We start from the raw sequence: 26,510 nt of genomic DNA, 5'->3' as shown, positions 1-26,510 counted from the left end.
ATTTGGCATAGTTCCTTAAATCCTTGCAGTGGAATACTCTTTAGGGGTTGGATTATACTTTGTGAAGAATATCTCTCATAAACCAAGCCACTTAATTAAATCGCTGTATGAAATGTAAGTCAGAGAGTTATTCTAGGAAGCTGCTATAGTTTCAGAATCTCCATAGTCCAGGACACATTCTGAATTTAATTCTTTGTGTCCTCCTAATTCTTCTTTTTAAAAACTTCGTGTAGAGTAGAATCTGGCATCAGGTGACGGGAGCTATGTATTACACATTGTTATGAATGTTACAGTTGACTAAAGAATTTGTGACTTTTGGGCAATAAATGGCAGTTGAAGTATGATTTTTTTTGTTAAAAAAGAGGTCCAATCTAATTACTCTTTATAATAAATACCATGTCACAGGACCATTTCCATTTATTAAGTTGCTTTAAGTGTCACAGGTAGCCACTTATAAGCACTAAACACATTGATATAAAAATAAAGCTTCATTTAAAGCTGGCCTTAAGTCTAGAGCTATTTTAACATTTTATTACTTTAATTAAGTTAAATATGTAATCTAAAGAACTATGAAGAGTTAATTAATGGGTGAATAGGAAATGGTCCCAAACAGTGCTTGAGTGGTCTCCATATAATCAAGCAATTCCACACAATAAAGAGAAATACATGCAGGAGAGTCTATGTATTTGGATATTTTTCTATATGTTACTTTATGAATTATTCTTTCTGAGATTAGTCATATTAAAGGGATATACTTATGACCATTTTAACATTTCAGAGCTTAGTGGAAGTCCTTGAAAGTAAAACTTTCAAGTGCACAGGTACTTAAATTTTGTCTCCAGGCAAAGTATTTACATCAATAACACTTGTAGTTAATAGTTGGGACTTTCCAAAAGAGAACTAATCAGTGATTCTATTAATGTTTTCATTTTTAAAGGGCTTTAAAATCAGCGACTGTGTTTTCCAATTTTCAAGAAACCTGGTTTAGGCTTAGTGGGAGGCTTGTGACAAAGCTTTCTCTGCTGTGTGGCCAGCTGCAGCCAGAACAGAAGAGGTTTCTGCAGCCTACTATGAAGGCCCTCACTGCTGGGAGAAGGCGGACAGGCAGAGGGACTGTATCTGGTGTCTTCACTGCTGCCCAGGTTTAGGTTTTATAGTAGATGCTTCCTATATGCTGTGCGATCCTTATGCAAACAAACCTTACAACAGGCTCTCTGAGGAAAGCATTTTGGTTTTTTCCTGAGTAGTACCTTAACATCTGACTTCAGTTTGTTCCCTTTGTTTCTCTCTTCCATTCTGTTTATACTATTAGGTTGGTGCAAAAGTAATTGCAGCTTTTGCATTTATTTATTTATTTATTATTTATTTATTTATTTTTGACATGGAGTCTCCCTCTGTCACCCAGGCTGGAGTACAGTGGCGGGATCTCAACTCACTGCAACCTTTGCCTCCCAGGTTCAAGCAGTTCTCCTGCCTCAGCCTCTCAAGTAGCTGGGTCTACAGGCACGCACCACCAGGGCCAGCCAGTGTTTGTATTTTTTGTAGAGATGGAGTTTCACCATGTTGGTCAGGGTGGTCTAGAACTCCTGACCTCAGGTGATCCACCTGCCTCGGCCTCCCAAAGTGCTGGGATTTCAGGTGTGAGCCACTATGCTTTTACTTTTAATGGCAAAAACACAATTACTTTTGCTCTAGCCTAATAGATAGCGTATTGTGCAAATTAGTTCAAAAGCTCGAGACATGTAAGAACGAGTGGTTTACCTGCTTAAAATAAACCTTGTTTCCTTGTTTCTTAGTAGTTGGAAAATTCTGAGGGTTCTTTAGGAAGAAAAGTCCATTATTTGGTAGTTATGCTCTCTTTGCAGGATGAACTAATTTTCCCTCAGCTATATGCAAGCCATATTTTAAATTTTCCATCAAAATATAGCTCTGGGAAAATTCATGACTAATTTATTCATCACAGACATTCCTTGTTAAACCAAACTACAAATTAAATGAAATTAGAAAGCAAATTACACAAATTGAAGTAGCACTGGCCTGGAAATCAGGAAACAGCCTCCAGTTCCAGTTCTACAACTTGCGAGGCATGTGATCTTGATTTGCTTGATCGTGACTGGATTTCATTTCCCACACATCATTTGTGTGTGTGTGTGTTTGTGTGTGTATGAATGAATATATTTGACAAATGTCAATGAAATCTAATCAATAGAGTGATATAATCAATATACATTTATCAAAATGATAAATATTTACAAGTGTAATACTGTGTGTGTATAATTTATATACACACATTCACATACATGTATAATATATATAAATAATACAAGAATGAAATATATAGAAAATGTAAAGTTACTATATATAATATTTATACATACACACATATATATGTGTATACATATATGTGTGTGTATATATATACACATACAGGTTTTCTCCTTGTATTTGCTTAGGGTGTTTGTCTGGGTTCTAAACATCTATTGTGGCCCTAAGTTTTTCTGTCTTAGATGGTTTACCCAGAAGATGGTCATGAGGGCCAGACACAGGCCTTTGTCAACCGTTTAATGCAATAGAAGGCAGTGAAGTTATACTTTAAATATTATAAGCTCTTAGAATTTTAATTGTTCATGTCATCCGAATATGAGCTCAGCGAAAAGTCCTTTAGAGGGACGATATCCTTTATAGAATCGTATAATTGTGTATGTTCACTTCCTCAGGTTAGAGATGCAGAAAGTGAAGCCCAGAGAATGAGGCGCAGGCTCTGCCTGCTGGTTGACTTTGCTTTCATCACGTCAGATTACACACACAGACGGTGACAAGCGATGCTCCAGGCATCTCGGTCGTCAGCGGGTATCCTGAGGGCAGTCCTCCTGACCACGACCCCCCAGTGGGGTTTCTTTCCGAGTGTGCCGCCCCTCGCAGCTGCTCTGGGATAAAGGGCGGAGGAACAGAGCTGGCTGCTTCCCGAGTCCCCGGGTCCTGCGAGCGCCGGGCGTGTTGCGGGTATGGGGTGCGGCGCCAGCAGGAAGGTGGTCCCGGGGCCGCCAGCGCTGGCCTGGGCCAAGCACGAAGGTCAAAGTCAAGCCAGAGTCGGAGGCGCGGGGCCACGGCCCGAGGCGGCGGCCCAGGCGGCGCAGAGGATACAGGTGGCTCGCTTCCGAGCCAAGTTCGACCCCCGGGTCCTTGCCAGGTAAAGCGCCACGTGAGGAACTGGCCTGGGACTGGGCTGACAAAGAAAAACCCCTGGCCAAGACCGCCTCAAGGTTTCCTTCAGCTTGACTCAATTTTGGACAGGGTTCTTTCGGATGATAGACCACTGATCTACCCCTTTCTCTGCCCTTTTGAAATGTGAATCTTCTACAACCCAAGAGTGTCCTTTTCAAGCACCTGGGAGCCATCCCTTTGAAATGTAGTCTTCAAGAGAGTTAGGGCCACTGTCTCCCAGTCTCTGTGGGAGGGTAGGAGCCTAACTTCCATAAGGGCCAGGTAGCAAACACAGATCTCACTGACCACCTCTCCCTAACCGTCCCCCATTCTTTTCCACTAGCTCACCCTAGCGCTTAAAAACTTTCTTGCCTTTTCTTTCAAAGGCGTCCATTTCCTTTCCCCTGTTGCAGAAGTCTTGACCCCTATTGCAATAGTCTGGGATAATCCTTCTTTGCTGTGTTCCATAAGTGCCTAGCACAATTTATCTTTGACATCTCTGAGCAGGGAGTTCAGAGGATGGGAAAAGAGAGAGCAGGAGCAGCAGCAAACAAGGGAAAGAATTCCTATCTTCAGAGGCGGGGTGTGGGGGTGTGAGAGGACTGCCTGCCAACCTCCAGCATCTGTGGCGGAAGACAGCTTTGCCACCAATATCCTGGGGCTGGGTCCTACCAGATCTGGTGTGTGAAGGATCTTCCACTAAATTCTAAAAATTGGGATTACAGTGAGTGAATTAGAGACGCGCCTTTGAGTCAGCCAGGCTTGAGGTCCAGTTCCATCTCTTCTATCATGTACCATTCCTTAGCTTTTTTCCTTCCTTAGTTTCTGCCTCTGTAAAATGAGAGTATCTATCTCATAAGACTGTTGTGAGCATAATTAAAGTACTACATGTAAATTATGCTGCACAGTGCATGGCACCAGTCCTCCTGTAGACATTAGTGCAATGCTGATTACTGTATTTTTGATTACTGATTATTGAAGTACAAATAAGCCCTCGCTATGTAGAAGATTGCAAGTTGGTTGGCCTCCTCAGAGTGTACCATGTTGGACATTTTGACCAAGTAAATCACAGAATCCCCTTCTCCTCTGTGTGTTTGGGGGGACACAATAATGGGTGGCTCAGCTGGCTTCCCAAGGCACTTCTGGTCCTAGAATTGCATGCTCACTTCATCACAGTGCTCTGTCCAGAATCTATGCAGAGCCATTTCCTGGCTCTTTGAGAACTTTTAGTACAATGACTCCTGGAGGATTAGTCCAGTGGATGCTAAGTTTAGAGAAGAATAAGACTGGCTAATATGACTGAACCGAATCTGAGTAGGTACAGGGTCTTGTTAAGACTGAATTGGTTAAATGGCATCTCTGGTCATTTGTAGTTAGAGAGTTGATGCTAGTCTGGTCTAGTCTTCATCCACCCTCCTCATTCCCAATCCCCAGGTAGACCCAGCCCCATAGAGTGTAAAGGGATCACAGAAGCAGAGGATCTGAACATTACAAGGGCTTCAGAGACTGTAACATAAGGCTCCTCTTTAACCAATGAGTAGCTGAGTCCCCAAAGGTTAAGTGATGACTTGTCCAAGTTAATGGTAGAATTGGGACTAGAACACAGTCATCTTTGTTCTCCGTTATGATTCCATCTATAACTTTTGCAGAAAAGAGATGATAGAATTTAAATATGAGTATATTTACTTTCTCGTTGGGAGTTTATTACAATTGTTTCTCTCAAGCAGATTGTGACACTATTATTTCCTTGTTTCAAATCTTTATGTTCAAAAATTCCCAGTTTTTATAATAGCAGCTGAGGTTAAAGTAATATTTCCAATTTACGTAGTCTCTGGGATGATACAAAATAGCTCCACCTACTAAACTGACTTTGAGGCTACTCTTTTAAGAGAGTGGAGGGGTAAAAGTGAAGGAAATGAAAAGACCTTATAGAGGCATTCTTCCCTGCTAGATGTGATCGTTACTTAATGTTTTCAACATATATATGATGATTCAGGAATAATATGTATTCAGTGAATGATTCTTTTGTTCAATGTTTATTGCTACTTCTCTGTGCTAGGCACTTTACAAGGTATAACCACGCAAATCGTAAAGGTGATCACCATTCATGGCTGTTGAGGACTCATGAGCAAGGCTGCAGCTGTAAGAATTTGTTATGGGACAAATTGAATAACAATCTGAAGCATTTATTTCCACCACTTTAAATCTTGGCTTAAAGTGTACTGTTTCCTCCAATGCCAAATTACTAGCAATTTTTCAAATATTGGAAATACGAAGTCCCCTTAACAGTATTGAAAAAAGCTTCTTTTATTTGAGCAAAAGTGTGTAGTTCTCAGAAATGGTAGTTTGTTTGATATGATTAATTCTGTGAACAAATGAGTTTGATGGCAGCTTTGAGGGCATGGCGATAAATTAACATTTGCAGAGTGCTTTCATCCACAATAGAGGTAATATAAAACTTGGTTGGTCTGCAAAGCAATAGAATTTGAAATGCCTGTGATTATCTTCAAAATCACACTGGGAATGCATGTGAATAAAGAAGCAGAGATGGAAAGGGAAAAGGGGAAAGAATCTATTTAAGATTACTAAATTGCTATCTGTTTTGATAAGGTAATTGGCCAGAAAATTAAGTGCTCTGTGGAGAACAAAGCTGTTTTCTGTAATCTGGTACAGCCAAATGTCATTTTTATTCGATACACACAGGAATATAAAGTACAAACAAGAAGGCAAAAAAAAAAAAAAAAAGTTACAGGAAAAATAAGCTTAATAAAAGAAGTAAGACCATTTAAAGAATAGTTTAGTATTTGTATTTGAATCTTTAGTATTGAATATGTGGTATAAAAATGTGCCTTCTCCCTCAGTGCTCCCTGAGTACTTTCCATTCTCTGTCATCCTTAGCTAGGAGAGGTTTTATTAAAAGGAAGTCTGGGCACAGTGGCTCATATCTGTAATCCCAACACTTTGGGAGGCTGAGGTGGGCAAATCACTTCAGGTCAGGAGTTCCAGACCAGCCTGGCCAACAAGGTGAAATCCCATCTCTAATCTAAAAAAAAAATACAAAAATTAGCCAGGCAAGGTGGCGTGCATCTGTAATCCCAGCTACTCAGGAGGCTGAGACAGGAGAATAACTTGAACCCAGGAGGCATAGGTTGCAGTGAGCCAAGATCATGCCACTGTACTCTAGCTTGGGTGACAGAGCAAGACTCTATCTCAAAAAAAAAAAAAAAAAAAAAAAAGAAAAAAGAAAAAAGAAAAGAAAGGAGACCTGTGTTCCAATCCTGACTCTACAATGATTGATTGGCTAATGTGTTCTTTAAATTTCCTCATCGGTAAAACAAGAAGTTGGGTTAAATACCCAACTTTAATATTCTTTCCAGCTATAAAATAATGATTTTAAGTCTAGCATTTTCTTGACACGTCTTAAATATGAGGTAGAGGGCTAAATTTGATAGAATTCCTTTTTAATTTTTGAGACAGAGATATCACTCTGTCACCCAGACTGGAGTACAATGGTCTGATCACAGGCCACTGCAACCTCAAATTCCTGGGCTCAAGAGATCCTCCTGCCTCAGTCCCCTGAGTAGCTGGGGCTACAGCTGTGCATCATGACTGGCTAATTTTTAAATTTGTTATAGAGAAGAGTTCTCACTTTGTTGCTCAGGTTGGCCTCAAACATCTAGGCTCATGCAATCCTGCCACCTCGGCCTCCCAAAGTGCTGGGATTACACAATGAGTCACCGTGCCTGGCCAGATTCTTAAATTTTAATAGAGGTTTACACAGATAATTAAAGCTTAAGATCCCTAGCATTTGAAATCTGAGCTGACATCCAGGCCTTTTTTTTCCTTCAACTTTTATTTGAAGTACAGGGATACAAGTGCAGGATGTGCAGATTGATTACATAGGTAAACGTGTGTTCTTGGCCTTTTTGTGGGATAATTGGTTTACAAATTATTGACATACATTCCATGTTAAAATTCTCTTCACTGCCTAGAGATGCCAAGTGCGGGAATGGGGATGGAGGGAGACTGAGAAACTACTGGCTGCAAGGTGGCCATAGCACTACTCCCACCAGACTGCTGAAACCTGCTCTTATAATAGCACAGCTGCATTTACTTCTTCCTTAGTAACAGCTACTGTGTACAAGACGAGCCTGGGGCTGAGCTCACAGCCAAGCAACCCAAAGAAACACACTGTTTATTCTCTGTCTCCTGATATGGGATCCTCTGTCTTTTGAGAAATTATAAACAGGAGTAAGCTTCTACTGTATTCTCTCCCACTTGATTTGTTTGTTGTTGAAGAATGATAAAAACAAGGTCTAGAGGAAGGAAAGAAATTGGTAGAAGGGGGTCTTAACATTCTTGAAACAGTTTTTGTAAAATGCATTTGAAGGGGCTGGATTTGAATCCTATCCATTCCAACCACAATCTGGGTGGCCTTGAGAACTCATTTAACTTCTTTTTAAGTCTGAATTTCCTTATTTGAAAAAGGGAGATATCATTATATTACCCAGCAGGGTTTTAGTAGGGATACGATTTTTAAAAATTGTTGGCATATAATAACTGTATAATAAATGGTAGTTATTGTGTTTAAGATTGTCTTTCTACCAACAAATTACCTTTATAGCATTTTCTTCCATTTAGAAACAGGATTTGGGGAAACTTTCAAAAATAATAAACACAAGTAATAATAAGCAAAGAAATCTGATGGGAGGAATAGAAGGATAGAAAAGATGATATAAAGCATGATCTTACATAATTTTGAGAATCATCACTTCTGGGGATAACATGTTTGTTTTTTCTTCCCAACAGATACGATATCAAAGCTCTTATTGGGACAGGTAGTTTCAGCAGGGTTGTCAGGGTAGAGCAGAAGACCACCAAGAAACCTTTTGCAATAAAAGTGATGGAAACCAGAGAGAGAGAAGGTAGAGAATTGTGCGTGTCTGAGCTGAGTGTCCTGCGGCGGGTTAGCCATCGTTACATTGTCCAGCTCATGGAGATCTTTGAGGCTAAGGATCGAGTTTACATGGTGATGGAGCTGGCTACCGGAGGGGAGCTCTTTGATCGACTCATTGCTCAGGGATCCTTTACAGAGCGGGATGCTGTCAGGATCCTCCAGATGGTTGCTGATGGGATTAGGTATTTGCACGCGCTGCGAATAACTCATAGGAACCTAAAGCCCGAAAACCTCTTATACTATCATCCAGGTGCAGAGTCAAAAATTTTAATTACAGATTTTGGTTTGGCACACTCTGGGAACAAAAGCGGTGACTGGACAATGAAGACACTCTGTGGGACTCCAGAGTACATAGCTCCTGAGGTTTTGCTAAGGAAGCCTTATACCAGTGCAGTGGACATGTGGGCTCTTGGTGTGATCACATATGTTTTACTTAGCGGATTCCTGCCTTTTGATGATGAAAGCCAGACAAGGCTTTACAGGAAGATTCTGAAAGGCAAATATAATTATACAGGAGAGGTAAGAGAGCATTATTTTATTTCTATAGTGTTGGTTTAGAGTGGGGTTTCTCCACCTTACCACTTTTGACATTTAAGACTGGATTCTTTATTGGGGTTGCCCTGTGTGCTGTAGGATATTTAGCAGCATCCCTGGCCTCTACTCTGAATACCAGTAATGCACCTCCCCCAGTTGTGGGACCCCCCAAATGTCTCCAGACATTGTTAAATGTCCCTTGTGGGGCAAAATCGCCCCTGACTGAGAGCCATTTGACTCAAGATAGCAAGGGCCTCCATTACTAGCTGCCTGTGGTTAGCACATGACACTGACAATCAAGTAGATAAATGAGTTTCTCTGCAGTTTTTTTTTCTCCAATCTGTGCAGAGCCTGAGCTGGCTGACTAGATTAATGTGTTCACAGAAGCTCAGCATGACGCTTGGGTGTTTGGCGAGAGATTTTTCTGCCTTAAATCTTGATGATCCAAGCCCTTTTTGTGATGAAGTGTTTTCTCAGCGAAATGTTTAACCTCACAGCTTGTGTGAAATATTTATCCACTGATTAAACTTGAAACTCCCAGTGTTCATGAACGTGTTAACTTTTTGTTGTTTTGGGTAGGGAAGGAAAGTTGCCAATGCTTGTGTGTGGGAAGCCTGACAAAATAGGAAATTCATTTCTTGTGCAGCAGATTAGCAAATTTATTTGACTTTTAATTTCTCATAAAGAAAAATATTGATATTTGCTTATACCTACTTAAATGTAGCATGTATATCTACAGCAACATTTTTAAGCAAAATTAAAGTTAAATAACAAATTTAAATACAAGGTTTTCTACACTCTGACAGACCTTTAGTGCCTTATGGTACATGTATAGGTTTTTGCAAACTCATATAAATTGATAAATGAGAACTAAAATTTACACAAGGAAGTAGGAAAGGATGGGAAAAATTCACAGACAACGCAATACCATTGATTATTAAAAGTCTGAAAAATGTCCAGCCTCACTAATGACCAAAGAAATGCAAATGAACACAAAAATGTCTTTTTATCGTCTTTCAAATTCATAAAGATAAAACAGAAAACAACTAAATTCTACTCATGGCTGCGAAGGGTACTGAGAGAATAGCCCTCTCACTAAGTACTAGTAGAGGACAAATTGTCACAGGTTTCTTGGAAAGTAGTTTGAAAACATGTATCTAGAACTGTATTAGTCCGTTTTCACACTACTGTAAAGAAATATCCAAGACTGGATAATTTATATTAAAAAAAAGGTTTAGTTGTCCCACAGTTCTGCATGGCTGGGGAAGCCTCAGGAAATTTACAACCATGACGGAAGGCAAAGGGGAAGCAAGCTTGGACCTTCTCACATGGCAACAGGAGAGACAAGAGGAGAGGAAAGAGCCCTTTATAAAACCATCAGATCTCGTGAGAACTCACTCACTATCATGAGAATAACATGTGGGAAACTGCCCCATGATCCAATTACCTCCACTTGGTTCCCCTCCTGACACATGGGGACTACAGTGATTACAATTTCAGATGAGATTTGGGTGGGGACACAGAGCCAAACCATATTAAGAACTTTAAAAAACTGATGTATTTTGATCTGATAATTCAACCTGTAAAAATCTAAGTAATCCCAGATGCAGCAAAAGTTTCACTATAAGAGTACTAATCCAAACTGTATTTACAAAAGTGAAAAATTTAAAAGAGTCCTGAGGGAATGTTTGAATAAATTATGGAACATCCATATGATAGAGTATGATAGTCCCCAATTTATGCACATTTAAAAATTGTAATGACATTGGAAAATTTTCACAATATACTGCCAAGTGGAATAAAAGCAGGATATAAACTGTGTATACACTATGATCACATTCATGTGGGAAAATGTTTGCATGGGAAAAGGCTAGGAGGAGATACAATAGAATGTCTACAGGGCTTTTCTCCTGGTATGGAGATTTGGATCATTTTGATTTTCTTTATAGTTTGAATATCTTTGTATTTCTGTTTTTGTTTTGTTTACAAAGAGCACGCATTTCTGTTTTGGTTTTATCTGCCACTGCATAACAAACCATCCACAAACCTAGTGGCTTAAAACAATCATCACCTTTTTATGACACATGAACCTGTGGTTGATGAGGCTCAGCTTGTGACTCTTCTGCACCACATGATGTTGGGTGGGACTGCAGTCTTCTGGGGGCTTGACTGGGATGGAATATCCATGAGGGTCCCACTCAAATGTCTGGCGTCTTGGTAGGGATGGCTGGAATCTGGGTTCAACTAGATCACTGGGACTCCTAGGCCTTTCTCTCTCATTCTCTCTATGCATCTTTGGCTCTCTTTTCCTCCACGGGTTTCTCCATGTGCTTTCTCCAGCAGGGCAGCCAGATTTTTTACATGACAGCTGAGGGAAGGGGATATTCCAATAGGGAGCTATGGAAGTTGCCAGTCCTCTTCAAGGCCAAACTTGAAAATAGCACAGATACATGTCTGCGTCATTCTGTTGGTTACTGAGTCCTAGGCCAGCCATGATTCAGTGTTGGGGGGAACTACACAGAGTGTGATATTGGGGTTATGGTCCATGGAGGCCATATTTGGACTAGATATTATAATTATTTTTTAATGTGAAAGAATAATAAACAACATACAATATTTTCTGTTACAAAGTCCTTTTGTTAGGTTTAATTCAAAGAGTTCCTAAGGTCAGTATCCCCAGAAGCAACTCTGAGAAGAAGATTCATGTGCAAGTGATTCATTGTGGAGAGACTCTAGGGGAGACAGATAAGGGAGTGAGGGGAGCAGGACAAGAAAGGCAAAGAGGCCAAGGCCACAGAGGGTAGGCCTTATTCAGCAGGGGAGATATTAATACTTCTCAGCATTGTCCAGAGGCTAATGGGAGGGTTTTCACACCACACCTATCTGTTGGTCACTGGGGTTGGTAATGGCGTTAAATTCTTAGGCCCTCTGAGGTCAAGGCAAAGTGACTCCATGAGCCCCAGGGCAGACTGCTGAAAAAGAGCAGGGAGCTGAGTTTTAGAAGCAAAGCACTTAAAAAGAGGGCTATGTGCATGCATACAGGAAAGACAGGCCCAGGGTCTAGATGAAGCACTGACAGCATCTCCATAGTGGGAATTGCAAGGCACCCTCTGTTTCTTGAGGAAATGCCTGCCTATAGCCCCAGAGTACTGACAGCATACACCACAGAGGAGTGTGGCTGCTTGTAATAAAGTTCTGGATTTATATTATCTTGATTTTCTTCCCCATGTCTGTCAGGAACTCATGTCCAGCATATTAACATTTCTTTTGATATCACAAAGTGTCTTAGTCAGTGCAGGCTGCCATAATAAAATACCACAGGCTTGATGGCTTAATTACTTGGAGGCCTCATCTCCAAATATAGCCACACTGGCGGTTAGGGCTCAATAGATAATTTTGAGAGAATAAAATATTCAGTCCATAATACCAAGGAATCATATATTGGTAGACTCAGAAAATATCATCATGTTTTCATTTGTCATCATATTATTATATATTTAACATCTATTGCCAATCTAGTAATTGCTAATTGTACCAATTTTATTTAAAATCAGGAGGTGACCATTGTAGGGTAAAGAGAATTTTCCTTCCCCTTCTTCTGAATATAATTTGAATCTATAAGACCAACTGACAATAGGCAGATTAACAGGAGAAAATGTATGCAAATTTATTTCTGTGCACAGGAGCCACACAAAAGATGAGACTTAAAGAAGGGCCAAATGCCTGAAGTTTGTATACTGTACAGAAAGGAATAGAGAATTGGAGTTTGGAGACAGGTTATGGGAGGGAGAGGGGAGCAAAGGCATGGTGAGCAAGGGCTGTCTTGTTTTGCACATGATGTCTCTCAGGTAGCAGCTCTCAGAAAGAATAGATGGAATCCAGCGGTGACAGTTTCCCTGTTGGAACTTTAATAGTGTCAGATATTTCCTAGTGAATCTTTCCTACTTCAGGATAAGGCTGATAAGGGGTCTCAGAGAAATCCTGTTTACATCCACTGTTTACTTTGCTAATGTAGATTTCCTCTACAGATGCAAATCTTTTCCACAAAAGGACAGCCATTGCTGTGTCTGCAGCCCCTCTAAAGAGCCATCTCAAAATATGCCAAATAAGTATATTTTGGTGGATATATTTTGGTTTCCCATATCATCAAGTCTGGAAGCATAGATGTGGTAGACAGAATAATGGCCCACCAAAGTTGTCCACGCCCTAAACCCAGAACCTGTGATTGTTACCTTATATGGTAAAAGAATTTGCAGATGTGATTAAGTTAAAACTCTTGAGATTGGGAGATTATTCTGGATAATCTGGGAGGCCCAATATGGTCACAAGTTTATAGTACAGAGACAAGTGGGTCAAAGTTAGAGAGAAGAGATATGACTATGGAAACAGGTTGAAGTGATGTGCCTTCGAAGATGGAGAGAGGGGTCATGAGGTAAGGAATAAGGACAGTCTCTAGAAGCTGGAAAAAGCAAGGAATGCATTTTCCCCTAGAGCCTCTGGAAGGAAAACAGCTCTGGTGACAGTTTGATGCTAGCCCATAAGACCCATTTTAGACTTCCGATTTGCAGAACTGTAAAGTAAATAATTCACATTTTTAAAAAAGGGTTTCTTTTGCCTATAACTGATATTCCAGATATGACACATGTATAAATCACTTATTTTTCCCAGAATTCAGGTATAAAAATAAATTAAATAGGTTGGGCATTGTGGTGCACACCTGTAACCCCAAAACTTTGGGAGGCCAAAGCAGGCGGATTGCTTGAGCTCAGGAGTTCTAGACCTGCCTGGGCAACACGGCAAAACATTATCTCTACAAAAAATACAAAAAGTTAACCAGGCATAGTGATGTGTGCCTGTAGTCCCAGCTATTCTGGAGGCTGAGAGGGGCAGATTGCTTGAGCCTGGGAGGTCTAGGTTGCAGTAAGCTAAGATTGCAACACTGCACTCCAGCCTGGGTGACAGAGTGAGACCCTATCTCAAATAAATAAATGAAATAAAATAAATTGGATGAAAACTTCCAGAGATTTATGTGGTATACCTCTTATGGTGAAGGGGAGTGATGTGTTTAATATAAATACTAAATATTATACTAATATCTAACAGAGCCATACTCTAGCTCCACCCATATATAAGTAAAAATTAGCCAAAATGCTAATGTTTAACTTTTTTGGATTTTGTTTTGAAATATATTCTTTTTCATGAAATCTTCAATGGTCATTCCACTTCTGTCATTCTTTCCCTTTTCCGAATACCGTTTAGAATTACAATTAATTTCATTTGTTCTAATTTAATCTGGTTGCTATAGGTTGTTGCTTTAAGACATTATAAGCTCCTTAAAGGCTGAGATACTACCATATTTTCACTGTGTGTTCAATAAGACATCTAAAAGGAATAAGCATGGAGAATGCATTCAATTACAAATAAATTGCTTTTGAAAAATATTAAAAGTTTCTGATTTATAACTGCATGAGTAAATGTATCTCAAATATAACTGTTTTGAACACAGCCTAGAATTTCTGACTTATAGTTAGGTAGATTATTAGATAATTAACATCTTTAATTGCTGAATGTATTAGATCCATTCTGGAACATGTAGATGGTCTGAAAGGCTACATTTACTCTATTCACTGGGTTTTGCAGGGTAGGCGTGGGCTTTCCGTTTTCTAGTTGATTTCTGCAATGCTGGAGGAGTAGCCTGGGTAGACAGGTACAACAGATGGTGGAGAAGAGATGGAAAAGAGCAAAGATTTCCTCCCCAGTGTGCAAGGAAGGCCTTCATTTATCTGCTTGATTGCCAGTGCCATCACAACGGCTCTTGGATGGTGGCAGAGCTCGTGCTTGAGACACTAAGTAAAGGACTCATCATGGAGACCATTTGAAGACATCTTTTTGTGGTCCTCACCCCTACCTTCTGGTCAGGTCTTCCTCGTGCCAGAAATTTTGTTCTGCTCTGGGAATAACCCCACAAAAATTGCTCAGTGTCTCTGCTTTTAGGAGCCTAGTGGTCTTGGCTGAGAGATCAAGTATGATTATGTATCTCTTCTAATACAAGTGCTTTAATACAAGTGGGAACAAAGCCTCAAAGTTCACAGGGGCAATGGAAGAAAATCTGTCATTGCTTAGGAAAATTGGGTCAGGGTCCAAGAAAAGGGCCACATTTGTGCTATCTTAGAGGAAGGGTAGGAGTTTCTGGAAGGAAGAAGATTCCAAATAGACAGAATATATACAAAAGCATATAAGGGAATACACTGACTAGTAAAATGTAAAAACTTCAGGCCAGGAGCAGTGGCTTAGGCTTGTAATCCCAGCACTTTGGGAGGCCGAGACGAGCAGATCACAAGGTCAAGAGATCGAGACCATCCTGGCCAACATGGTGAAACCTCGTCTCTACTAAAAATACAAAAACTAGCTGGGTGTGGTGGCGCGTGCCTATACTCCTAGCTACTCAGGAAGCTGAGGCAGGAGAATTGCTCCAACCCAGGAGGCGGAGGTTGCAGTGAGCCAAGATTGTGCCACTGCATTCCAGACACTGCACTCCAGCCTGGTGACAGAGTGAGACTCTTTCTCAAAAAAACAAAAACAAAAATAAAAACAAACAAACAAAAAACTTTAGAGCTCAGATTAATGCATACGTGTGTGTGTGTGTGTGTGTGTTTGTACATGCATGCATATTGATATAAGTATTTTGAAAAACTATGTAATATAATAATTAAGAACACAATCTGGGCCAGGCATGGTGGCTCATATGTATAATCCCAGTGCTTTGGGAGGCTGAGGTGAGAGGAGCACTTGAGCCCAAGAGTTCAAGGCCAGCCTGGGCAACATAACAAGACCCTATCTCCACAAAAAACATTTTTTTTTTAAATTAGGTGGGCATGGTGGCATGTGCCTATGGTCCTAGCCACTTGAGAGGCTGAGGCAAGAGGATCATAGCTGCAGCGAGCTATGATCACACCACTGCACTCTAGTCTTCTGGATAACAGAGTGAGACCTTCTCTCTAAACAACAACAACAAACAAACCAAACAAAAAAAATTCCAAGATCTGGAACAAGACTGACTGGATTCCACTACCAGCTCTGCAATTTACTAACTCTATAACTTTGGACATTAAAAAAATTTTTCTGTATCTCAGTTTCTGCATCTGTGAAATGGTAATCATGGCGGCACCTACCTAACAGGGTTGTTGTGAAGATCAAATGAGCTAATAGATTTAGGTGCTGAGACTATTTTCATATGCTACTATATACAGCGTTAGTACTATATATATGTTTATTATTTTTGTTATTGTTACTATTAACTTGGGAGACTGGGACTGAAAGTTTGAATTTTGCATAAGTAAGTTATTAGTTTTATGGCTTTTTTCTGCAGTACAAACTTCATTTATCAAGTACACCTTTTAAATCTTTTACATGGAATAGTGAAGAAAGGTTGGTGTTAGAATTTTAATATTAATGATAAATTACAAGAATTCTCATCAATGAGTTGTGAATCATATATTATTGTCTAATTATATTCCACTGTATCACAGTCATCTTTTTTTGGTGAGCAATACATTGATTTTTTAAAAAGGAGTCTTATAACCATATTAGCCAGCTGACAAGGACAGACAGTGGTATTAAAAACATTTTTTTCTTTTTTGAGAGACAAGGTGTCACTCTGTCACCCAGCAGGCTAGAGTGCAGTGGCGTGATCATAGCTCACTGCAGCCCCAAACTCCCTGGGCTCAAGCAATCTTCTCACCTCTGCTTTCAGAGTAGCTGGAACTACAGGTATGTGCCATGCACAGCTCCTTTTTTCAAAAAAAAAAAAAAATGTTTTGCAGAGATAGGATCTCACTATATTGCCCAGGCTGGTCCTGAACTCTTGGTCTCAAGTGATCCTTCTGCCTTGACTCCTGAGTTGCTGGGATTACAGATGTGAACCACAGTACCTGGCCTAAAAACATACATATGTATATGTATTTTAAAATCTCACATGGATATTGATAGAAAATGGTCCCTATCTACTTAGGTTCACCTATTATTCTCACACTGTTAGGAAAAACTTTTGCTGATATTCTCTTTTAGAAGTACCATGTCTGATTGATTAAGCTCATTTTCACCAGCCATGATCCCAATTTTGTTCTGTCTCCTTTTCTCCACTAATTTCTCTTATTCTCTTGTTCTCCATTCGGGTTATTAAGTAGGGAAAAAGGAAACAAAAGCAGAACATTCAGTTTTTTAATTCTCTTTCCATCATGACTAGAATTCTTGGAATGAATACTGTACCATATTTCAGATAGGTCTGCTAAGCCTTAATTCCTGTAGTTTGCTTCCCATTCCTATGATTTAGTTCCTAAGTACTTATGCTCACAAAAAATGTGGTACTTAACGGTTTTTAATGATATTTTTACTTTAAAAGTTATTTTATAGAAAACAATCTTAGTGGTTTTAAATCTTACAAAAGTAAATTCGTTTTCTGCTCTATCACTTTCTTCATCTCTTCTCTGACTTGCCTTAAACTGAATGGATATAAACCTTCATCTCTTAAACTCAATCACAGACAATAACGTTTCTAGGAAGGGAAATGATGGTGGTGCATTTTGTTTGGACTGTGTGGATTTCACCTTGCATTAGTGATTAGAGTATAAACGTAACTATGCTGTCTGCTGCCTTGATTAGGTTGCATCTTGACCTTGGTATCATCAGTGGAATTCACAGAGTTGAGAGAAAAGGAACTATTTGAGTAAAGTTTCCAGAAACTGACTTAATATTAATACTATGTTTATATTATATTTTATTAGTTTTAAACTACAAGAACTAGTTATAAATAATAAACACATTATTCTATATGTTTATACTATAAGCACTAGTTAGGAATAATAAATGTATATTATGCATAGAAGAATGAGTCATCTGTTGATTTGGGGTTCAAAGGCCAATTTTAAAAAAAATTATTTTGGCCACTCTTGTGTTGTTTTTTTCTTTGGAGAAAATGGAACACCCCTCTTGTTAACTTCTGGTGCATTAAAAAATAGTAGGTGCTCAAAAAACTTCAACTGTCCCCAATTTTACTTAAATTTAGTGTTTTCCTTATGAGTAAAGAAATGGAAGCATTCCTTCTCTTAAAGCAGAACCCCTTCACGCACAAAAATATCCTCTTTATGAGGCTAGTGTAAGATTAATTAACTTTCCATTTTAAAATTAAATGGTACCTGTGACTTGTGAGTATGTATTCACTCTTCCCAGAGTTTACAAATGCCCCAGCAGACAGAGCATTGTGACATAATTAGTCAATGCTTTTTCTTTCTGCAGTTTCATTTTTGGCAAGATAAAGCATTAAAAATCTGCTTTGTAGATTGAGAAATAAAGAAATAAAAATATTAAATATCTATGACAAAAATGATGTATGGAATCCTCTGCTCCCTGAGATGTGGAAGAATAATTTTTGCCATGTCTACTACTAACACAGTCATGCAGAGTAATCAGTTTGGGGCATATTTACATAACATTTATTTGCAAAGCCTTGAGTTAAATTCTAGAAAGACCATATACTAATGTTCAAAGAAGGAAGGAAAATTCATCAGAAGGTTGTCACGAGTAGAAATTTTTAATAAAACTTAGGATTTTTGTGGAGATAAATGTGACAATGAGTACTTCTAGTGCAAGGAATTGAAGGATAGCTTATTTATTTTTTTAAAATAGATATATTTGTAGCTTTTTAAAAAGTATTTAATTAAATCCACTGATCAGTACCCTATACTTCAAGAGCTCTATATTTAGCAAATTGCAACATTAATTACAATCTTAAATTCAAAGGTTTGCATCTAGAATTTTAGGGACTGGGTCTATGTTGTGTGTGTGTATGTGTGTATAGTGTTTAGCTTTTTAACAATTTTTGTTTCTTTGTATTTTGACACAGGGTCTTGCTCTGTTCCCCAGGCTGGTTACCGTGGTATGATCACAGTTCACTGCAGCCTCAACCTCCTGGACTTAAGTGACCCTGCCACCTCAGCCTCCAGAGAAGCTGGGACTACAGGTGCGCGTCACCACGCTAAGCTAATTTTTGTATTTATTGTAGAGACAGTGTCTCACTGTGTTACCCAGGTTGGTCTTGAATTCTTGGGCTCAAGTGGTCCTTCTGCCTCGGCCTTCCAAAATGCTGGGATTTCTGGCATGAGCCACCACTCCTGGTCCTAATAATTATTTTTAATAATGATTCTTTGTGGGCATTTATGTAAAGGAACTAAGAAATATTAAAGCGTTGACTAGTTGTAGGACTGTTAGTCATTTTTAAACCAGTTACCTAGTTAGCTTTTGAATATTTACCAATCTTTCGCACAAGATATTAAATTAGCCCCACTAATTTGTGTTCATAAAAAAGAAGAGAATGAAAATATTAATCTTGAATGTATGACTCTTGTCTCCTCGAAGAGGAGCCACCAATCTCCATGGGATTCCTGGGACTCATGGTGAGGAGGAGAGATAGGGGAACTATAGTACACAAAGTGATGGGTGATCCCTAGATAAAGACGAACCTGAACAGAACATTTAATTTGGAAACTGATGCAGAAAACTGGAGAGGGAAGGGTCTGACTACCAGACCACGGAAGGCAACTGAAAGGAAGAAGAGGGCAGAATAGGAGGGAGTTGGAGAACAGAGCCAGCGAGCGGCAAGTTGGGGAGATGGGTTAGAGAGTCACCAATGAGAGGAAGTCAGAGAAATCGTGCTGGAGAAGAGTCCAGCAGGTCCTCGCCAGGGCAGGTCAGGCTGTGTTGTGCGACGAGAGCCAGACTCTTTTAAAGGGCCTGGATGTGGGCAAGCAGCAGAGGAAAATTGTTCATCAAAAAACTGGAAAGCAGTAAACTAGAATCATTTTTTACTTCTCTAAAGGTGAGAGTCAAGATGTCTAGAGCATGTAAGATACCATCCCTCTGAATTCCTTTGAATCCTTTAAAGCTAGTAAGTAGTGCAGTTGCTGTTAAAAGTTTCAGTTTTGTGCCTTTTTTGGGTTACTGTTGTTTCACACAGTGAAGCCAATCTCTGTTGGAAAAGACAGAAAAATAAGCAAAGAACCAGATGAAGAAAATAGAAAGAGGGAAAAAAAGGCCTGAAATATCCACAAATGTTACAATTTACTTGCAACTAAATTAATTTAACGATCTTGGGGTAAAATAAAGTTCTCCTTTTCTTTGTAACATAGTTCATCACCTCTTAGCACATAACTTTTTTTTGAGGGTGCACATTTATCATGCTATCGTGAGTGGAACTGGTTTGAGAATTATTGGATAATTTTCATATTCCAGTTCTCTAAGTGCAGTCAGTTAATCTGTCCACAAAAGAACTGAGGAAGGAGTTAAGGTGTGACGATTTAATACAAACAAGAACAACAGTAACAATATTTACAGGTTGAAAATCATTTTTCACATCCTTGATCTAATTTGGTCCTAATGACAATCTTGTGAAGGAGATATGATGATCCCCATTTTTCTGACAAGGAAACTGAGACCCTGAGGTGGCAGAGCTGTGTGTGGTCAGACAGCCTGTCTAGTCCAGATCCACTGACCTCATGCTTTTTCCACAGTAAGATGGGTTAGCAGTGGAGCTCAGGGCCGTGTCTACCTGAGACTGTCAAGAAACGCCAAACAAAGGGGAATTTTGAAGCAAAGAGTGGGGATGGCCAAATTTGGGAGGAGAAATTATAAGGAAAGCTTATTGGACATCAAGTGGATGGGAAAGCTGGTGAAAAGACTAAATGATGTTGTCAGGTGACAGCTGGTCCATAGTGGGTATTCGATTCAAGCTATGGTTTCCTAGTTGTTTTTGGTTATATAGCACTATTAGTTAAACATTTGGGGGCATGCACACTCCATTTTTATTCATTAATAGATATGTACATGTATGTATATTAGTCTATTCTATACTTTACTAAACAGACAAAAATCAATTTTAGATTAATAAAAGAAAAATTAAATAGTTCATTTTCTTTCCGTAGCTGCCCTTTTCTAATATGATATGTGAAGTTGACTCCTAGATACTCTCCAGTTGTTCTTTATGGCTCAGGAATTCTGCAATTTATAACTCATGTTTGAATAATAAGCTTTGTCTGAAGAACTTTTTTTCCAGTTACTTTATTTTCTGCAACTGCATTTTAATGTACAATCATTTGGGGTCATCTTAATAAACTCTCCATAAACCTTGCTGCACATATTTTATATTCTTTCAGAAAGATTCAGTTGCTTTTCTTAAAATGTTCCAGAGGAGCCATCTAATTTAACCTTCATTTAAATAGACTTGAGCTCAGATAAATGTGTCTGGATTCAGGACCAAACAGATGTCTAGCCAGAACCAGAGGGCATGGCATTGTGAGTGTCAGCCACTGATGTGCTTTTTCTAGACTTGCAGAGTTTATATTTTATTTTTCCTGTGTTTGAGTATTTGTCAGATATGCTCATTTATTTTATGACTTTTATTTCTGGGATAAATATTTCTCATATCTAATTTACCTAAATACATTGAAGGAAAAAAAAGAAGAGTTCTTTTACTAGTTTCTTATTCAAATTCTGGATTAAGGTTGGGGGCAGTGGTTCACGCCTGTAATCCCAACACTTTGGGTGGCCAAGGCGGGCGGATCATCTGAAGTTAGGAGTTTGAGACCATCCTGGCTGACGTGGTGAAACCCTGTTTCTACAAAAATACAAAAATTAGCTGGGCTTGGTGGCACATGCCTGTAATCCCAACTACTTGGAAGAGTGAGGCACGAGAATTGCCTGAACCCGGGAGGTGGAGGTTGCAGTGAGCCAAGATCGTGCCACTGCACTCCAGCCTGAGCGACACAGTGAGACACCATCTCAAAAACAAACAAACAAACAAACAAACAAACAAACAAACAAACAAATTCTGAGTTAAGTTGGCATGGGTGGGGGTAGGAGTGGGCCTGTAGTCACAGTTACTTGGGAAACTGAGGCAAGAGGATGGCTTGAGACCAGGAGTTCAAGTCCAGCCTGGGCAATATAGCAAGACCCCATCTCTAAAAAAACAAACAAAATAACAAAAAACAAAACCTAGAGTTAATAGGGTGCTCAGAGATTGGAGAGTGTGATGTCTATGTATGGACTCTGATTTATCCTTACACAAGGGCAAAGACAATACATGGAAGGATTCCCTTATCTTTCCTTGGAAATACCATCTTTTAAAAACACACATCAACTAGAAAGTGTATTTGAGATAGAGCAAACGTATGGGCAATTTTCTCCATGTTTCTCTTTTTGTAGAGGACAAAGGATACTAAACTGCGTTTTCCAGGTATGCGGTATGTGCTGGTAGTGTCAACCTAAAGGATGAGGCTGAGGCACAAAATATAATGTTTAAGAGCTTGTCTGATCAGGTCGAAGTGAGGACAGCTGCTCTGGAAAACGTCCTAACTTCTGTGGGGCGTGTGCTCTTAGGTCTGGGCTGATACAAAGTTGTTTGAGAGGAATTAACACTGGTTTACAGAAATAACATTGATTAGTGATTGGCTGTATTGTTGAACTGCAGGGTGTGAGTGATGGTGTCCAACCTATGGCACTTTATGGCTACTTGGTGTTAGTGTAGAGCCCACACAGCAAGTGGCTTCAGGAGGTAATTATTTAGCTCAAGAGGGGAATGAGAAGTGAAGGCTGTTATATTTCAGTGTCTTTCTTGGCCTCATAATTTAAAGGGACTTGCATTCCTCAGATTAAATGTTTCTTTTCTTTCTCAGCAGATAACGCAGAAAGCAAATTTGAGTATAAAGCAACAGTCTTCTTATCCTCATGCTCACAAATGCCACTATGAAGTGCTGCTATTGTACTTAAAGTATGTGCAATTGCTGTAAACACTGCCACAATAAATCCCTGAAATAGGAACTACTTAGCTGTGCATATTGTACTGTGTCATCGCTGTTACACGTCGAATCTATTTGTAGTCAAATCTATTTTAATCTATTTGTTACATGTTGAATCTATTTGTTCCCAGCTGACTGGGAACAGTGAGGGCCCAGTGTGTTTGAGGAAGTGCACTTCACTTCATTCCCTCCTTTCCTTTCCTTCCTTCCTTCCTTCCCTCCCTCCCTCTCTTTCTTTCTTTTGCTTCCTTCCTCCCTCCCTCCCTTCCTTCCTTCCTTCCTTTCTTTCTCTTTCTTTTTCTTTCTTTCTCTCTTTCACTCTTTCTCTCCTTCTCTCTTTCTCTCCTTCCTTCCTTCCTTCCTTCCTTCCTTCCTTCCTTCTTTCTTTCTTTCTTTCTTTCTTTCTTTCTTTCTTTCTTTCTTTCTTTCTTTCTTTCTTTCTTTCTTTCTTTTTCTCTCTTTCTCTCTCTCTGCCTCTCCTCTCCTCTCCCCTCTTCTCTTCTCTTCTTTTCTCTCTCCTCTCTCTCTCTCTCTCTCCTTCTCCTCTTTGTTTCTTTTGAGAGACAGGGTCTCACTCTGTCATCCAGGCAGGAGTGTGGTGGCGCCATCATAGCTCACTGCAGCCTTGAATGTCTATGCGCAATGAATTGTCCCAGCTCAGCTTCCTGAGTAGTTGGGATTACAAACATGTGCCAGTGTGCCTGTCTAATTTTTACATTTTCTGTAGAGATGGGGTCTTGCTGTGTTGCCCAGGCTGATCTCAAGCTCCTGGACTCAAAAGATCCTTCTTTCTCAGCCTCCCAAAGTGCTGAGATTACAGACGTGAGCCACTGTGCCTGGCTCAGAGCAAGCTTTCAAAGGGAGGGGAAAGCTGATGATTTCTCAATCCATTCCACTTTCCCCTTCTACTCCTTCTCATTCTTGAAGCCACAGGAACTCTGTGAGATGACCACAATGTTGCACACATTGACCTGATGTTGACATACTTCATAAAAGACAGCTGCTTTGCCTTGTCCAGCTCCTGTAAGTGCAGTATGGGAACTCGTATTGATAACAACAGCACAATGGACAGATTTCTGAGAAGGTTTTCTCACTCATTGGACAGAGTTTGGAAGAGAATTTCTGTGTTTGTGTTTGTCTTTTTCTTCTGTGAAAGTTTTTTCTTTTCCTCCCTCAAAAGTGGTTGTTTAGTTCCTCTATGTATGTAATGACACAGTATTAAAATTGCTTATTTGAAAAAGTTTTTTTTGGATTTGATTGGCATTAATCTATGTAATTAAGAATCGGGTTCTTTGTGTTTGTGTATATTTCTATTTTATTGATTTTATTCTAACTTATTTATTTTGTTCTCAGCCTTGGCCAAGCATTTCCCACTTGGCAAAGGACTTCATAGACAAACTACTGATTTTGGACACTGGTCATCGCATGTCAGCTGGCCAGGCCTTGGACCATCCCTGGGTGATCAACATGGCTGCAGGGTCTTCCATGAAGAATCTCCAGAGGGCTATTTCCCGAAACCTCATGCAGAGGGCCTCTCCCCACTCTCAGAGTCCTGGATCTGCACAGTCTTCTAAGTCACATTATTCTCACAAATCCAGGCATATGTGGAGCAAGAGAAACTTAAGGATAGAAGAATCGCCACTGTGTGTGTCTGCACTTTTGTAAGCAGATGACCTCTAAAACCATTTTGGCCTATTTTAGGACCATTTCATCATGATTAGGGCACCCTCAGGCTCCAAGGACATGGGACTCCGTGGTATTGTTGGACACTGTTGACCTTGACTTTTGATATTTTCTTGTTCTATAATTTTTCCTATACCTATATTCATTTTCCCAAAATATACTGCTGCAAACCATTAATAGCTTAGTAAATACTAGATATGTTTAGATAACTGGAAACAATAAATAGATAAGAAAAACTTTAAAGTATTTAATGGATTAAATAAAAGATAATACTATAGGAATAAGGGATTGTACGTGAGCGTGGTGAATCAGAGACATAGCAGGAATAGTTAGATATGGGAACATATGTCTTTATCCTGAAATCACTGATTTTTACCTAAGCCCCAGTATACAGTGTTAACTAGGTAACACTCAAGGTAGTTATACATGTCTGTTAATTTCATATTTAGTCTGCAAATATTTATGAAAAATTATTAACTATGGGGCCTATAAAGTACTATAAGATATAATTTCAATCTATCAGAAACTTTTAGTCTGCTTGGGGCATTACTCACGGGAAAAAGTGGAGATTTTTAAGAATCATAAAATAGTGATTTTTTTTTTCTAGTGTTAGCATTCATCAACCACCAGTGTTTAGAAAAAAAAATATATGATCATCTTGCTTCTTATCACTACTGTCAACTCTTTTTAGTATGTACTGGTTTCTTCTAGAATTATTTAATGAAATATCTTGATGACTTCAAACACTCACCACGAAATAATTGTAGGTAATGCAATAAAGAGGTAAGTTTCAGAACTTAGTTCTCTAGGCAAGTCAGATATGGCCTGATCTCTTATACAGTAAATTTTTGTAAAATGACATAAAGATTGAAATATTATTAATTATAATTAATTAATCTAATTTTAAAAATCTGTGAGTCACTCATATGTGTGGGTAAACATAGTAAATACATGATTGATTGATATTGCTTATTTTATTAAGTAAAATCATAAAATGCCAGAATGACATTTATTGTAACTTTAAAATCAGTCTCAATTTTTTTATTTTATTTTTCTCTTTTAGGCTATATAGATGGAACAGCTATATATCTGATATACAGACATGAATATGTACTTAGTGATGCAACTAGTTTCTTTTTAAGTTGTAATGCTGTATCACATGATATATGACAGTCCTGGATTAATTCCTTTAATATAGAAAGACACTTACAAATTTATTAAATAATAGAAAAATGGGCAAATATTTTACCAGGTGGTTTGTAAACATATAGATGGCTAACAAGTACATTAAAAATGCTTAGTTTTATTTATAATTTACAAAATGAAAATTAAAATGGCAAAGAAAACAAAAACTTAAAAGGCAAAGAATTTTTTTTCCTGTCAGATCAAAACAATTTTAAAACTGGGATAATACATATGGTGGAAGGTTGCAGGCAAGCAGATACTCTCATGCCCTGCAGAGAGAGAGGAGTGCAATCTGGTACCACCCCATGGCATTGGGGGACAATTTGGTAGTAATATCTACTCACATTAAAAATACATTGATCTTTGACCTAATTGTATCATTTGTAGAAATTTGTGCTACATATATTCTTGCCAAGGTGTGTATAAAACATTGTTATTATAGTAATAAGAGTCATAAATAAATGCCTATCAGTAGGGAATGCCTTAAAGCATGTTACATTTAAGCAAAGGTCTACCATGTAGCCATTAAAAATAATGCAGTAGATCTATAAGTTTTGTTATATAACATGTTATTGTGTTAAATGAGAAAGCAAGAAGCACAGAAGTATTATAGTATGATCTCCTTAGTGTAAAAAAAAAAGTGTTCAGAAACTTGAAAGAATGCTAAGAATTTGATAAAGGAGATAGTGATTATTTCTGGAGAAAAAAAGAATAAGTCTGGGTGGGAGGGAAAGGTTTACTTTTCATTTTATACGTATTTCTACCCTAACATTTAAAAAATTAATGTATTTCGGCTGACTGCAATGGCTCACACCTGTAATATCAGCACTTTGGGAGGCTGAGGTGGATGGATCACTTGAGGCCGAGAGTTCGAGACCAGCCTGGCCAAAATGGCAAGACCTCGTCTCTACTAAAAACACAAAAATTAGCCGAACGTGGTAGTGCACACCTGTAATGCCAACTACTCAGGAAGCTGAGGCATGAGAATCACTTGATCCTGGGAGGTCAAGGTTGCCATAAGCAGAGATCACGCCACTGGACTCCAGCCTGGGTGATAGAGACCCTGTTTCAAACAAACAAACAAAAAGGATGCATTTATT

At 39.0% G+C, this 26,510-nt stretch overlaps 1 protein-coding gene across 1 annotated transcript; it reads left to right on the top strand.

Annotated features, from left to right (window-relative positions):
* Positions 1-2,937: 2,937 nt before the first annotated feature.
* PSKH2 (protein serine kinase H2) lies at positions 2,938-25,571 on the top strand. The gene is made up of 3 exons (XM_023222836.1): positions 2,938-3,190; positions 8,014-8,680; positions 23,896-25,571. The coding sequence occupies exons 1-3, from the start codon at positions 3,006-3,008 to the stop codon at positions 24,205-24,207; spliced, it is 1,164 nt and encodes a 387-aa protein (XP_023078604.1). The 5' UTR covers positions 2,938-3,005; the 3' UTR covers positions 24,208-25,571.
* The last annotated feature ends 939 nt before the right edge of the window (positions 25,572-26,510 follow it).

The sequence above is a fragment of the Piliocolobus tephrosceles genome, chromosome 7 (assembly GCF_002776525.5).
Source record: "Piliocolobus tephrosceles isolate RC106 chromosome 7, ASM277652v3, whole genome shotgun sequence".
Lineage (NCBI taxonomy): Eukaryota > Metazoa > Chordata > Mammalia > Primates > Cercopithecidae > Piliocolobus > Piliocolobus tephrosceles.
Note: the sequence above shows the minus strand (reverse complement) of the source record. Positions and strands in the feature narration are given on the sequence as shown.

Coding starts and splice junctions, on each gene's coding strand:
- PSKH2 (XM_023222836.1), top strand. CDS start 3,006: ATGGGGTGCGGCGCCAGCAGGAAGGTGGTCCCGGGGCCGCCAGCGCTG. Junction 3,191..8,013: donor GACCCCCGGGTCCTTGCCAG/GTAAAGCGCCAC, acceptor TCTTCCCAACAG/ATACGATATCAAAGCTCTTA. Junction 8,681..23,895: donor AATATAATTATACAGGAGAG/GTAAGAGAGCAT, acceptor TTTTGTTCTCAG/CCTTGGCCAAGCATTTCCCA.